The sequence below is a fragment of the Crocuta crocuta genome, unplaced genomic scaffold (assembly GCF_008692635.1).
Source record: "Crocuta crocuta isolate KB4526 unplaced genomic scaffold, BGI_CrCroc_1.0 scaffold279, whole genome shotgun sequence".
Lineage (NCBI taxonomy): Eukaryota > Metazoa > Chordata > Mammalia > Carnivora > Hyaenidae > Crocuta > Crocuta crocuta.
In genome coordinates, this window is record NW_027551570.1 from 3,582,169 (window position 1) to 3,597,883 (window position 15,715).

The window sequence follows — 15,715 nt, forward strand, 5'->3', positions numbered from 1 at the left end:
TAATGTTTATAATGGTGGGTGTATTTTTAATAATCACATTATAAATAAGAAACCAGGGGATTTTAACCTTCCTAAAAATAACCCTATAGTTGGGACATTTGCAGTGAATGCCTAAGAATGGCCGATGTGCATTACAGGTGAATCTTCTTAAGTCATTGAAGAAGACCCTATAGGACCTCTGTTTGGGAATACATGTAGATTTCATAGACTCTGAAAGCTGTTAGAAGGGACCCTGGAAATTCTTTAATTCAATCATGTTGCAGGCGAACAAACGTAAGCTGCTGTGCAATTAATTTGAAATATTACATACCCTCAGTCATAATACACCTTTTAACAGATATCTTCTAATTTAGGCTCTTTACTAATGTATTCAATTAGTTTGAATAAGAAGGTGTCAGTATGGTAAAAATTTCTAGAATAGGTACTTCTACAAAACGACAGAGTAGAGAATCTGGTCGAAAGGTAATATCTGGGTGTTAGGGAAAATTACTTTATGTGGAAAAACCATATGAACTGTGAACCAACATTTTCTTTAAAAATTATGAATTGGGTATTTAAATAATTAAGTAAAATGTGTGTGCTTTGAAATTCTCACGTTTTCATTTTAGGAAATGCCAGAAAATTAAAAAAGATTTAGATGTGTTTTTTTTGTGCTTCCTTTTGTATTGGAGCTTTGTACAGAGATTCCATTTTTAGCATGGTACAAGGGTTACTTTCTGTGAAAATGCCATTTTCAGGCACTGGGATCGATCAAGATGGCAAGAGCCATAACTATGACAACTGGAGTTTAAGTAAAATTTATAAGTGATTAGTCTCTTCTCAACAAATTGAGATTCCGAATATGCCCCAGTTGTATCTCCCAAGAGAATGGCTTAGAGAGCAATAGAGGATCCAGAGGGAAAGATTTGGGGAACATAAGCTAACATGCACAAACAGAGTATTACACTTAAAAATCCTGCCATTTGCTTCTCATAAATTCAAGCCCATTTCCCTACCTTCCCACCCCCAAATACCAGATGGGGGACTACCTGTTAATTTTCAACAAATTCGTTCCATGTCACCATCTCGTATGATGCCTTTTAGAGCTTGTTTGTAGCATTTGGTATCCTTTGGGATTAAAAGAAAACTCCATTTGCCAAGAATCTCTATTAAAATCGTATTTGAACATGGAGTTGATTCCATTTGATCCAAAATTAAAGTCTGACCTTTGAGTTTTTCACATGCATATGAAACACCGCTGTGAGACTGGGCCCATAGGCAGACAGGACATAGAGAAAGAGGAGGGACCTCAAAGTGTATGAAGTTACATTTCTCAAAAAATAAAAATGTAAAAGAACAGGGAGCCAGCAGTTTGACAGATTGTTCAGTAAATGCTCATTTTATTGAAAATTATAAAAAGGTGCTTAATGCGTCTGTGCCATTAATACAATACATAAAAAGGTTACTGTCAAGATTAGCGTTCCAGTCCTGAAAATTAACTATAGGGTTTTATGCATCACTCTGCATCGACTGAGAAGTTAAAGGTTGCTGCATATACGTTTTACATGCACGGGCATTTATTTCAGAAAACAATTATTTTAGACTTTATGCCAACGACATTAGCAGTAATGTGCTTTCATTTAAAACATGAACATAGCAGATATATATTACAGACAAGGTAGAACCATGAAAATCCCCTTACAGAATTCAACCTGGGCGAGATTATTTCCCTTGCCGTCTCTAGAGTATTCCAATTCAAAACATACATTCCTTCCTACAGAAAAAGATATTCAGATTCCTTAGTTGAAATTAATTAGCATTCAGAAACCAGATAGCATGTTTTTGGGTATTCATGAGATCTCTGTTTGAAAAAAATGTTTTTAACTTGTAGAAATGTGTTGCAACACACAGATGGGAAGAAAAAGAAAAAAAAATCTCTTTAGCAAGCACTGTGTGTAAAAGGAATATTACATTTTGCACGCTCCTGATTGCTCTGTGTAAACAGTTTTTGACATCTGTCTTTATAGTTTTCGAGGAGAGGAAGACTTTGTTAAAAGAATCATTTTTATACAGCAGTCACCATTTCAGTCTTGCTTTACCTGTATTATGAAAGCAGATGGTCTGCATGTCTTTTGAATATTTATAACTATCAAAAACAATCTCTTGCTATTCACCCTTAGGCTTATGAGATGTCAGGACTGTTCTGGTTGAAAAAAATCATCCTGGGTGTTTACAGAAAGAGGATTACATTAAGCTGAAATGACTATACATTTTCCAGTTTAATATTTGTCCATCAGCTGTTTAATCGTATTTAGATAATTGTGTAAATAAGATGTTGTAGCCTTTGCCCTCTCTGCTGATGGAGCCTGAAAGCTTTAAACATGGGTGAACCACCATTTTGTAGATGATCTTGCTACCTCCTCCCACCTCAGTAAAACCATCAGCAAGTCTTTGGTAAGTTTCAATCATCATATCACAGTCCTGTTTTAAAAAAAAAAAAAAAAAGTGCACCAAAAGTCAGTATGGAGATCAGATGAAATGCTAGGGAGCTGCTGGCTTCCGGGACAGGCTGTTTAGTTTATTAGAGTATATCGTAATATGCAAATATGGTACAGCACTTCAATTACCCTTTAAAGATGACGGGGCTTTCTTGTTATTCTCCACGAGTATTCGGAGCTTGGAGGGTATTTTGGAAAACTTTTGGTATATTGGGGGTTAACTGTTTTCTGACTGGAAGCTGAGCAATCAGAGATAACAGATTTTGCTGTGGTTGGTTGATTTGGCAGAAAAGCATGAACAGTTTTGGTTTAAATGATTGAATAACCTGATTAGCATTGTTTTGGGGTGGGTTTTTTTGTTGTTGTTAAAGGCACAACAAAGCAATTTTAAGGGTAATCAGATGACTGCCTTTCCCCAGTTAATAAACCTTTTTTTTTTTTTTTTCCCCCCCAGCAGGCCTCACCTCTCCCTAAACCTCTTTCTTGGCTACCAGGCTGACCAAGTAGAAAATAAAACCATCTTCTTTCAGTTTCTAAATGTGTTCTAAATATATACCTACAGCGTATGTTATATTCTAGCAGGGGGTTAAAAGAATGTATAATATTTTGAAAAATGATATGACCTCAGCCAATTCCTTATGGGTTTTGTTGTTGTTGTTGTTGTTGTTGTTGTTGTTCAAATCTGGAGACCTGCAGTATTTGAGAGCAAAGGTTTAGAATGTTCTAACTATATCTAAGGCAGGCTTTAGAAAAATTCCACCCTTACCTTTTCACAATTAGAAAGGTTATAAATAATGTATTTGGCTGAAAAGGAAGCTCAGCCTGTGGCAGATGGTATCATTCTAGAGTACTGGGGTTTCTGTGAAGATGGCATTCTTTCAGATCGGAACTTCAGCAGACTCTCAGAAAGAACCGAGGCTCTTCATAGGGAGCAGACATGTGCTTTATGGATCTTAGAAAAGCTTACAACTTGGCTCCTAGGATGAGAATATTGTGTCACACTGGGGTTATGAGACCCACAGCCAATTTCTGCCAACTTTCAAATTGCGTTTCCCAACACTGAAAGCTGTGGCCTATTCATTGGCTGGTGTACTGTGTAGCATTTGAACTTGAGGTTTGAGTGGACTGAGTTTGGTCAGCCTGATCATTTTATTCCCTGACCGTCGATGGTCTACACAGACTGGCCACTGACTAGGAAAACTTGCGGTACAAGTTGTGCCTTTTGCAGAGTGCTTTGGAGAGCTTGTATAAATAGACACCGAGAGAGAGAGAGAACTGGAATAACATAACCACCAAGCACTGCTACTTCCGAGACATCTGTGTGGATGTATTTTGAAAAACCTGGGAAGGGATCTCTTGCAAATTAATGAACAAAGTTTCTTTAAATTATGAGTTCTACCATGACAGCTAAAAATGATGCGTCTTAAAAGATTCATAGGACAAGCTGCCATTACCTTTGACCTTTAGGAGCAAAAATAAATAAGGAAGTAAGGAAGTAAGTAAATAAATAAATAAAGGACTTTCTGGTAGCCTCCAGTAATGGCTAATTCAGTGATCTTCAGTCCTTTGATTGATCAGCTAATATATGCCCAGCCCCGTGGTGAGTCCTGGCCTTTCAGAGATGCAAGCCCAAGATTCACAGCAGCAGGAGGAATGCTGGGAAGGTGTCATGTGCTGGATATACAGCAAGCCAGGAAAGGATGCCTGAACTGTGTCCTGAAGGATGAGCTGCTGTTAGCTAGAGAGCAGAGAGGGCACAGCTCGAAAACCCAAGTCAGAGAAGTGGTATATATACGTCTTCCCGATACCTGCTACCGGGTACAGGCCAGCTTCACAAAGATACCTCCAGATTGGGATATTGAAACAAATGGTGGAAATACTTTTTTTTTGCCCTTGGGTGTTTTCTCTTGTTATCTCTTGACCCAACTTACAACTCAGTAAATTTAATTAGCCTACTCTCTGCTCTTCATAAGAAAATTTGACATAAAGTACAACATTTGAAGGTTTTATCTGATACTCTTATTTAAAGCATAGTCTTTGGATTGATCTGAAATGTGATCATATAATAAAAGCCAGTGAGGAGGAGGCAGAGAGTTGTCATAGTAATTAACGTAGCTTTAAGTCCATACTTGGTCTGTTCTTGACTCTGTGCTAATCGCACCATATTCATCTGATTTATTGTCTGTGTAAGTGTGGATAGTATGTCTCTTCGGGTCATTATTTTTCTAGTGACTTGCCTAGTGCTTGGCACCTCGTAGGAGTTCAGTAGATAACATGCTGAATGAATGGGAAAAAAAAATGCCTGAATGAATGAATTCTCAGAACAAGCATGTGAAGTGAGCATTGCTGTGATTCCCATCTAGTAAGAGGGATTATGATAGACTCAGTGGTCAATTAATGTGACCAAGGTCACACTGCTTCTGTGTGACACATTTTGGACTTGAATGAAGATTTAGCTATTCTCTTTCATCAAATGAACATTTAGTGTGTATTTAGTATATCCCATACATTTGGGGCTGGAAAATAATATGGAGCCCGAGGGCTGCATAAAGTACAATTTAGTATAATCTTTTTAAACCAAAGTCTTTTTTTTTTTTTTTTTTGATCGACATAAGAATCCCAAGCCTCTTTCCTTCAAAATGTAGATCTTGATCTCCCTACCCCCTCCTTATCCCCATCCCCTAGGAAAATAGTACCAACCTTGGCTTTGTGATTTGTGTTTTTCAAATAATTTGTGTTTCGTTATGATTTTCTAAATTTAAGAACCAGTACTGAACATGATCTTTTTTTCTTTTTTTTAATGTTTACTTATTTTTGAGACAGAGAGAGACAGAGTGTGAGCAGAGGAGGGGCAGAGCAAGCGAGAGGGAGGCACAGAATCCAAAGCAGGCTTCAGGCTCTGAGCCATCAGCACAGAGCCCAATGAAGGGCTCGAACTCACAAACTGTGAGATCATGACCTGAACCAAAGTTGGAAGCCCAACTGGCAGCCACCCAGGCCCCTGAATATAATCTTTCAAATGCCGTGTGTCCCTCAAGATTCTGAAATCTCTTTCTTGCCCTCGAAATCCATAGTCTAGTCTGATGCCACAGTTAAGTCTCCTAATAGGGATTTTACTGCAAGCTCCCAGTGGCTACTGGAGCAATTTAGTTGTACATATTACTGCATATTGTTGTAATAAAAATAGAGGTCACCCCAGGTTACCTGAATTATGGAATATTCCCCAGCCCCCTGAAAGCACAGAAAGAGAATTTTAAAAAGTGGCTTTGACATGTCACAACCTGTGGATTAGCCTTTTCATTTACGTCTTGCTTAGGCTAATATTTACATTAATCAGAGTTCCTTAAATACACACCGCTTGACAGAGTAGAAAGGATCCAGAAAGTCACTTAAGGACAGAACCTACCAAATGGGGTTAAACAAGGGCAGGAGGAAGCTTTGGTGATCATGCACATACGGATATTATTTCCCACATATGGATAATAATGAACTACATAGCACTATTACATATGGGCTCTAATTTTATAAAAATATTTCAGATGGGCTGTCTTACCACATACCATGTATTCTTCCTTTTGTCCCTCCCCCCCCCCATATACTTTTCACTGTCGGTCTGCTAAATCACATTAAATTGAAGTAATCTGTTTATGTATCTGTCTTCCTAACAGATGGTAAACTTTTAGGCAGAGGCTGTGTCTTATCTGCCTTTGTATCCCTAGTACCAGCTAGGCACGTAGTAGGTGTGTGGCAAAGAGCAAATTTCACGTATAGAACTATTGGCAAATGAAATAGACTGAATGTCAGAAACCTCAGCAAAGTTGAGATAGTCCCATACGTTTCTGAAAAGTAAGACATAAACTACATCTGAAACGTATATGTACTATTATATTGACATTTAAGAAACTGCCAGAATGTCTAGGAACAAGAGTAATATTTTTTTAAAAATTGGACCAAAGTTGAAGAGCATCAACTGTCATCCATTTGCAGAATCACCGTTATCCATCAGCGATTTCAATAGTTTTATTAGTGTCTGACTTTATTGATCCATTATTACAATAGAGTAAGTATGATTGAAGCTGACGGATTATTAACTGGATCAGGTAATCTTCTGGCCCTGGTTTTGGCAACCTTGCTAAGTATCTTTCTGTACTCCAGAGTGAGGGAGGCTCTTAGTAAAATTGCAAGCTACTGGATTAATGGCAGAGAATCACGAGCACATTAAGAATGTCTTTTTAGAGAAATAAAATGCGAAAATGACTATAAAGTAGAAAGTGTCCAAAAAAAAAAAAAAAGCTATCATAGTGCCTCTTAGGAAAGATAGCCGTCTTTCACATAAATAACACAAAGATGGCTTATCCTTCCCTGGAAGTTCTTCAAAGAGCTCCCCAAGAGTTAGATATTATAGGAATGTGTGCATGTTACAAAATTAACACTGATTATGGAGAATCAATAGTAACCAAAAGAACTTTAAATTACAAGTAGCTTAAAGAAGGTAATGAAATAAAAATATTTTTGTCCCCAAACTGGCTTTTCTGGTTGTTCCCTGCCTCCCAAACAATGCTGCCTTATGTAAACTATTTCACCATAGACGAACTGAAGTCTGAAATGTAAGTTCTCATGTTTCTACACATAGGAGTGGAGGAAGGATTGGTGTTGCAAGTCTAATTATTCCTAAAACACGTCTGGAAATTAATTGAGCCACTACTAGGTAATGTGGGCATTAGGGTTAAAAAAAATGAATTAAGTTACTGAAATTACCATGACCAAAATTTGCTGGGAAGAAAACACTTTTGTTTCTTGGAAATGAGTTTAAGACAAACAAACAAACACCAAAAACTCCAAAATTATGGTCATTCCTGTCTTTATTTTTATTATGTTATACTGTTGACTCCATCTTCAGGGTTTTTGTTAAAAGCAGAATGCAGACAAGTGACAAAATAGGTCATTTTCTTTTTTGCGAGTATCCTTGAGAAATTTAGTAGGCCTGAAGTGTGTATATTTTAAAATCTTATGGTTAGTTTGAAATTCAGAATTCAGCTTTATTGTAGATGAAGCTAGCAATAAGATTGCAGAATGTTTCTTTCTCTAATAGAGGCGCCCTGTGAATAGTTTCTTTCCTTAAATGTGGTCAGCTAACCTTTGGAGAGTGTGAGTGTAGTTAACACATCTCCAGTTGAAATCCAAATTATAGGAGTGGAAAGTGCAAGTGGTATTTCCCAAACTTTATGCACATTCAGATCCCCTGGGGATCTTGGTAAACTGCAAGTGCTGATTGGCTGTGTCTGGGGTAGGGCCCAAGATTATGCATTTCTCATAGGCTTCCGGGTATGCTAATATTAGTGGTCCCTGGGCCATACTCTGAGTAGCAAAACTCAAAATGGTGTTTACTTACGAATTGTAATCATAGAGTCATCTTCACGCATTTGGCATTTGGATTTATTGAGATCAGTGAAAGTTTGTCAGCCTTAGATGACATTGATGGAAGTTCGATAAATACTAGAGCAGAGCTGTTGGTTTGATAGCTTTATACTGGTCTCAGTGGGCTGTTGCTTTCTACTTAAATAAGTATTTGCTGGGCTACTTAATAATTTTAAGAAGTTGAGGCTTTAGGCCAAAGTGTGAAACAAAAATGTATTGGTACTCAGTTGATTTAAAAAAAAAAAAAAGTTTACACAATTGAAATCATTTTTGTGTTCCATCTTGTGCCGGTATGTATTACAAATGTTTCCCCCCCTCTTCATGCAGAGTATGATTTCTTCCATTGTGAACAGCACTTACTATGCAAATGTCTCAGCAGCAAAATGTCAAGAATTTGGAAGGTGGTACAAACATTTCAAGAAGACAAAAGATATGATGGGTAAGCAAAAAACTGTTGCAGTGGTGGCTACATACCATTATGTGTCATTTGGGGGGTTTATCAAAGTCACATCTAAAGCCAGGTCTTGTGATTGCCCAATTAGAGATCAATTTAGAATGTTTCTTTGAGGGTGGGGAGTGGGTATGAGTATAATGAGATAATTAAATTCAATAAATGTTTGTGTTTAAATCAGCCAAACTGACTTGGTTGTCAGACATGCAGGAAATCGAGGCGGGAGGAGGGAAGCTGTCATTTCTTAACATCTCAGTGAAGACCTAACCAGGCCTTGAATAACTAATATTAGCTGTGATTTCTCTCAGAGATAAATCATGCTTTTATGTGTTTTGTTTTTGTTTGAGAGAAAGAGAAAGTGCCTATTTTTACATCCAATTTTTAAGGAATTGAAATTGTATTTATAGTTTCCACAATTGAGATCAAGTGAATTTGTAGCTCTGATCCCCCCTCCCCCCACCAGCCCTTCTAGATAGGCACTTTGGTGAGCTTTACCGCCCATACCAGGTGCATCTGACACCATTTCTCAACTTTTAATTCCAGTGTAGCATCCCATCTTAACGTGCAACTTCAGGGCAATGTGTGTTGTGCAGAAGATGCATTAAAAATTATTGGCAGTGTGAGATGGCATGTACAAGTGTGTGTTGTACCTGAGCTCACATTTAGAGGATGACGTTTCCCCCCTTTTGAGTTTGCGTATGTTGGCAAAGCAAACCCTGTGATTAAGGTTAATGTTTTAATTTCTATTAATGTTTTCTTTCACATACTTGTACCTTCCAAATAATGCATTTTAAAATAATATAGGAACATGATGTTTAATATGCATAGCATTACACCCTATTTTTAAATGCGTTTCTCTTTCCTTCCATTGCGTTCGTTTAATAACAACAATAATGACTTTTCCTAAAGATTTTAAGAAACAAGAGAACCTGAATTTTGAGTGTGTTTTAGCTTTTAATATTTGAAGCAAAGCCATCCATCTACCAAAACAGATTCTTTGCCTTTTATAGCTTGGAGCTGTAATGAAGACAATGCATCATTTTTGGAATAATTGCTTGAATTACTATTCCCTGTGAATGGCCCACTTGGGCTGATATCACTGGTAGAAATGGAAGGTTTCTTTCCCAATTCTTAGTTATATTTTGCATATATCAGTGATTATAGCAATATGATAAGTTCCTCTAAATATAAAGCCTGAATATTTAATAAAAAGAAATGATGATGAAAAACAAGCCAGAGTCTATACATGGGAAGTATGGTGTGCTGTTTGGAAAAGACTCACCTATTTACATATAACCATCATGCTCAGCCTTTCCAGTGCAGAGCATCAAACCAGTCTCTTCCTTGCTACAGCAGAGCATTTGACACACTTACAGCTGACTCTGAGCCAGTCCGTGTTAGGGACCCAGCCAAGGGAGAAGCATTCATCCTGGTAGGTGGTAATAAATTGCAAGATCGTGACAATATGACTATTGTACCAGGATGAGTCCCCGCCCCTTCCTTGAAAGATTGTCTTTAGCATCTGGTGATAGCCATAGCTTCTTCAAGAAACATTTGGGTCTTAGCAAAACTGGGTATACTGGCTTGCAATGCAGTAAATCATTTGCTTCGTTCTCTGGCGATATACTTGCCACCCATAATAGAATTAAATGAAACAAGCCATGTAGGATACTCAACACAGTGTTCAGTACGTACTCAGTTATTATTACTTATCATTATACTCACTCAGTTATTATTACTTATCATTATACTCACTTTATTATATTGATTACTTCTTTATAATTCCTGGCTAGGTAAAAATCAAACATAGATAACATTTTTTCTTTCAAAACATTTGCTTCAAGTAATAACAGTTAATATCTCTCCTGAGAAAACACCTGGATATTTCTTTTTTCTTTAGTGCATATATTTTCTTAGCTCAACTCTTTCTAGTTGCTCTTAAACAAATGGTGTTCTTCTAGAAGCTATTTAAAGAGAAACAAAACCATTCCTTATAAGCCTTGGAGTAATAAGTGAGAGTGAATAATAGTTTAACCCCAAAACTAGTCACATGGAATTTGAAAATAATCGATTTTATGCCTTAAGTAAAATTAGATCTGAAGCATTGTATTGTCCCCCTTTCAGAGTTCGTGGAATTGTGCAGAAGGAGAAAGTAAATCCATGGCCATTGAATTCCATCTTAAAATGTTTTCTTTAGTTTAATGGGATTTTCAGCATGCCCTGTGCCTAATGTCTCTGTTTAGGAAATGATCAGAAATCCTTACCAATACCCATGACTGTTGGCTTAACATGACTTTACTTTTGTCTACTTTAGTGGAAATGGATAGTCTCTCTGAACTATCCCAGCAAGGTGCCAATCATGTCAACTTTGGCCAGCAGCCGGTCCCAGGGAACACAGCTGAGCAGCCTCCGTCCCCTGCGCAGCTCTCCCACGGCAGCCAGCCCTCTGTCCGGACCCCTCTACCGAACCTGCACCCTGGGCTCGTGTCAACGCCCATCAGTCCTCAATTGGTCAACCAGCAGCTGGTGATGGCTCAGCTGCTGAACCAGCAGTATGCAGTGAATAGACTTTTAGCCCAGCAGTCCTTAAACCAACAATACTTGAACCACCCTCCCCCTGTCAGTAGATCTATGAATAAGCCTTTGGAGCAACAGGTTTCAACCAACACAGAGGTGTCTTCCGAAATCTACCAGTGGGTACGTGATGAACTGAAACGAGCAGGAATCTCCCAGGCAGTATTTGCACGTGTGGCTTTTAACAGAACTCAGGTCAGTTTCATTCTTTTTGGAATGGTTCTCTCTCTTTTTCCCTTTTCTTCCTTTAGTCCCATCTTCTACTAACGCTTATTCTTTTACTCAGTGCTCTTCTTTTTTTACTCTACGCTTATGCCTTTTAATTCTTGTCGTGTGATCGTATTGTCTGGTCTTGATGGTGCCTAAGTCCTGTCACTCCTTTCCCTGTCGTAAACCTCCTCTACCAAGAGCTAGGTACAGATCGATCTTGACTCAGGGGCCTCGAAAGAATAAATTCAATATCAAATATATTTCACACTGGCATTACCTATGTTTTTACCCAATGAGATCCTAGACTGTTAGGAGTAGCAGATTGAGACAAGTCTCATGGCTTGGTCAAGGCCATTGGTAGGACTCCAGATTCTAGCCTCCTGTCTTCTTCCTGTTATCCCCATGTCAAGCATGAGTATATAAACATGCCCTGCTTAAGTTCCTCTATAACTTTCTGGGGAAAAAAAACAAAACACATTGTGAGACTCTATAGCAATTTCTGCCATTTAATTTGAAGAGCCATTAAGGGGGAAAGATATATATGTATATATAATATATAACATGGCTTATTAACATAAAATATTTCTTAGCTTTGTCCTCTTCCCTCTTTACATTATTGTTAGTATTCTTCCAGACATCATTCTTTAGATCAGAGATGAGCAAACCTTTTTGTGATAGTCCAGATAGCAAATGCTTTCGGCTTTGAGGGCCATCAGGGCACTGTCAGGGTGTGAGTAGCCTGGGAAGCAGCCAGGACAGTAGGTGAATAGATGTGGATGGGGTGGTGTTTCAGTAAAACTATTTACAAAACAGGCCCCTCTGGGAGGTTTGGCCTGCAGGCCTTAGTTTGCTGACTTTTCACTGAGATCTGCATGTACCCCTTGTTTGTGTTCACACCTTTGTCCCCCTGGGCAAATACCTGGGAGGGTATTATCATCACGGACCTGGACCTGGAGAAAAGAGTGATGTATGAGATGAGTCAGCCTGAGATGAAAAGTCCTAAACCGATGATCCTATTCAATTGTAAATGAGAGGATTTTTTAAAAATTTCTTTTTTTTTTTTGGAAATTAGTGGTATATATGGTGTTTATTTTTGGCCCAGGCACACTAAAACAACAACAACAACAACAACAACAACAACAAAACAAAAAAACAAAAAAACCCAAAAAACCAAAAGAACATGTAACTTTGATTAGAAATGAGGACATTATGTCCTTTCAACTTTGTTGTTTTACCACTGTTCTTTCTTGTGTCAATTTTGTTTGGACTGACTCATACTTTCCTTTCATATTTAAGTTATTTTGTTTATTACTTGATTGTAAGAATAAGATTCTGGTATAAAAATAATCTAGTATTAATTACTTGTTGGCAGAGTTTCCATACCTAGGAGAATCCCAGCAGTGACTTATTTTTGGCTTGCCTGAACTGGATTGAAAGTTAGGAGGCCTGACAAGGCCTTTAACTCAGTGTTTGTTTTCACTTTCTTTATCTGTTTTTTTCGTTTGTTTTTTGTTTTTAAATGTGTGTATCATTTGTCTTTTTTAAAGGGTAGTTGTAGAAGGGAATTTCTTGGGTTAGTATGATTTAACTAGTTTTATATTTTTACGACTTAAAAATGTTCAATAGTGGCTGGTAAATGTCATGACATTTATAACAGTTGGGAGGTTATTATTTAAAAAATTAAATGAGTGAATGAATCGAAAGTCAAACTTGTAGTTTTCCTGTTTCTGCCAACATTCTTTATTTTTGTAAATAGCAGTAACTGCTAGTATTTCTCAGTACTGGACAAAAAATAGGTCTCTACGTAAGTGATCAGTAAAATGTTTGTCAGTTTAATTGAAAGCCCACAAAGACAACACTGACGTAAACACAAATGAAATACAGATTTACTAAGAAGTGTTTCCTTAGTGTCTCACTAAGGAAAATGCTTTAAGAAATAAGGAAATGAAATAAGAATGTATTTTATATGGTGAATAATGACAAGGTCTTAAAGCACTAAGGAATGTATTTTACATGGTAAAGAATGACAAGAGACTTTAGCTGAGGGATGTGTGAAGTCACTACCCATCTGTAGGGTTTTTCTTCTCTTGGGTTATGATGTCACAGCATTCCTCTGAAGGGTTGACCATTTGTCCTGCTTCTGGCTCTCACATCGACTAATTCCATGGATAGCTCTAGGATTTGTTGCTGAAAAGAAGGCTGAATTCTCTCTCTTTATACCAGAGTAGTCTCTTTGAAAAGATAGTTATCTCTGTGGTTAAAACATTGAAAACAGTGACTTAATTTTTCTGAAGCTGGTGGGGGAATGAAAACAGCGACAGCTTTAGTATCAAGCTCTCTTTAGTAATAATGACCAATTTAGAAAAAGTTACCGCGATAAAAAATTATTTGGTGTCCTGAGTGATAGAGGGATTTGATCTTAAACCTTTATGTTGGTAATTGGTACACCTCAGTCGAAGTGGTTATTGGCCACATTTGAAGCTGTTTGACTCAAGAAAGAGTAATTTTCTATGTATATTTAAGTGTTCACTTTTTGTGAACGAGCTTTTGAACATGCAAGCATGCGTGTGTTTTTGGTGGTCATACTTAAAAACCACACACGCACGCGCGCGCACACACACAGCTGCATTTATTTTAATGATTATACATTCATATGAATGCATGTAGTGTGTTTATTTCAAAGTGTATGCATTTCAATAAAAGCAGGTGCAGAGTGAGAGTGTATGGTGTGAGTGTGGCGTACGAAAATACACATGCTAATGCATATGTATAGGCAGGGAGCTCTGCAGAGTTAAATCGCACATCACACATTTGTGTGCACTTACTACAATGTGAAATTCCATCTCCAAGTTTAAAAAAAAAATTAATGTCAAATATATACATGCAAAGGTAGAGTTATATGATATGATCGAATAAAGAAATTGGTACCCTATAAAGAGTAAGTTAAAACATTAACGTAATACATAATGCTGATATGAGATGAGAGTCTTTTAGTCATTGACAGCTCTGTGCAACGTTAAAATCCTGGATTTCATATTTTAACTCTTCACTGGAGAATTTTCTCATCATCCTAATTGGGTTTCCTAAAGCCCCTCTCTTAAGACTTTCACACATGACTATAAAAAAAAAGAGTTTACCTTTTCTGAAAATTGATGGTGAAATTTATAAAATTACTTGTTCTAAGGGCACCTCTCCCTTCTAAACTGATGGGCATGTGTGCTGTAATTGTGACTGAAGGTACTAGCTTTTAGCATATGTCATTCATTCACTTATACCTACTTGATGTCTTTTTAGTGGAAACCTATGGCTAAAAACAATTGTCGAAGCTTCTGCATTTATACTTTTCAATTCACTTCCCTGTATTATTGCTATTTAGGGACTGAGATGGAAGCAAATATATTCCTTAGTGCCTTTTTAAAGTTTTTAAAAAATAAAACCCAGAATCTGACTCTGATCCCATTCTGTGGCTTTTTTTCCCTTTTTTTCTACCCCCACCCCCCGCCTTGGCACACTTTATTTTCCAGTAAAATAAAGAATGAAGATGGATTATTCAAAACTGATAACAGTAATGGACCATCATGTAATGTTTTATTGAATTTGAGTTCTGTAAATTATGTGGTGGAGAGAAATTTGCCTGCTTAAGTATAACAGAAATTGCTACTGTGTTCCTATAATTCTTCACAGTGTAATTTAAGGAAAGTCCACTCTCCATATCACTATTGAATAAAAGGTAAAAAGGTGCTATTACCCCAACGTGACAGCTCTCGCTTAGCCTCCCCAGCGACAGAGATAAATGCGTCTGCTTATAACTTACTTGGCGGGCATCCAAGGTAGTAGGTGGAGTTGAAAATAGTCTTTCACCTGGACATGTGATTAAAAATTCACAAAACAACAGAGGTCGGTAGTCCTGAAGAATATTCTGTGTATTTTCTTTTTAGGGAGGGAGGTTTCATAAAATCCTCTTTTCCTTCTGGGGGCTTTGAAGTTCCACGAAGCTGATAAAATCTATTTGAATCAGTGATTATGTTCAAAGAGGAGACAAACTGGGAGGCCAGACAGGCCTTTTGTTCAGATTGGCAGTCTCTTTCGCTTATCTGCTGTTTTAAAGAATTCATAATTAGCTTTTGGAAGTACTGATAATATTTATTGAAGATTTTTTTCTTTCTTTTACAATTACTAATGAATTTTACTTGTAATAACTTGTAAACTCTTTTTGGAACGTGAAAAGGGTTTAGGAATTCATCAGTAAGTTCACTCTTAAAGTGAAAAAAATTAGAATTCTCATTTCACCCCTGTACCCTGACAACGCAGAATCATTTTATATTTTTATGTATAGAGCACATAGTGCATTATTTGACGAGGTAGAGTCCCAGTGAAAGGCAGCCTCTCATTTCCAATAAAATTAATATTCATGAGTTGTTGGTAACTTCCCACATAACATACAAATTCTCAGGTTCTTTTCAGAGGCAAGAGTGACTGATGATTTCGTTTGCTGTTGTTCAGTAAATCCTTTGAGCACGTATGGTGCACAGTACATGTTTTAGTCCTGGTGTTTTAGTATATTCTCTGAGATAGCAGGTAAGGT

At 37.4% G+C, this 15,715-nt stretch overlaps 1 protein-coding gene across 1 annotated transcript in view; it reads left to right on the forward strand.

The window, feature by feature from the left end:
* The window catches only part of SATB1 (SATB homeobox 1), an 80,271-nt gene that overhangs the window by 19,943 nt on the left and 44,613 nt on the right, over positions 1–15,715 (forward strand). The window contains exons 6-7 of the mRNA XM_077750916.1: positions 8,223–8,334; positions 10,661–11,115. Of these exons, the coding sequence (XP_077607042.1) occupies positions 8,223–8,334; positions 10,661–11,115 (567 nt within the window). The remainder of the gene's footprint in view (positions 1–8,222; positions 8,335–10,660; positions 11,116–15,715) is intronic.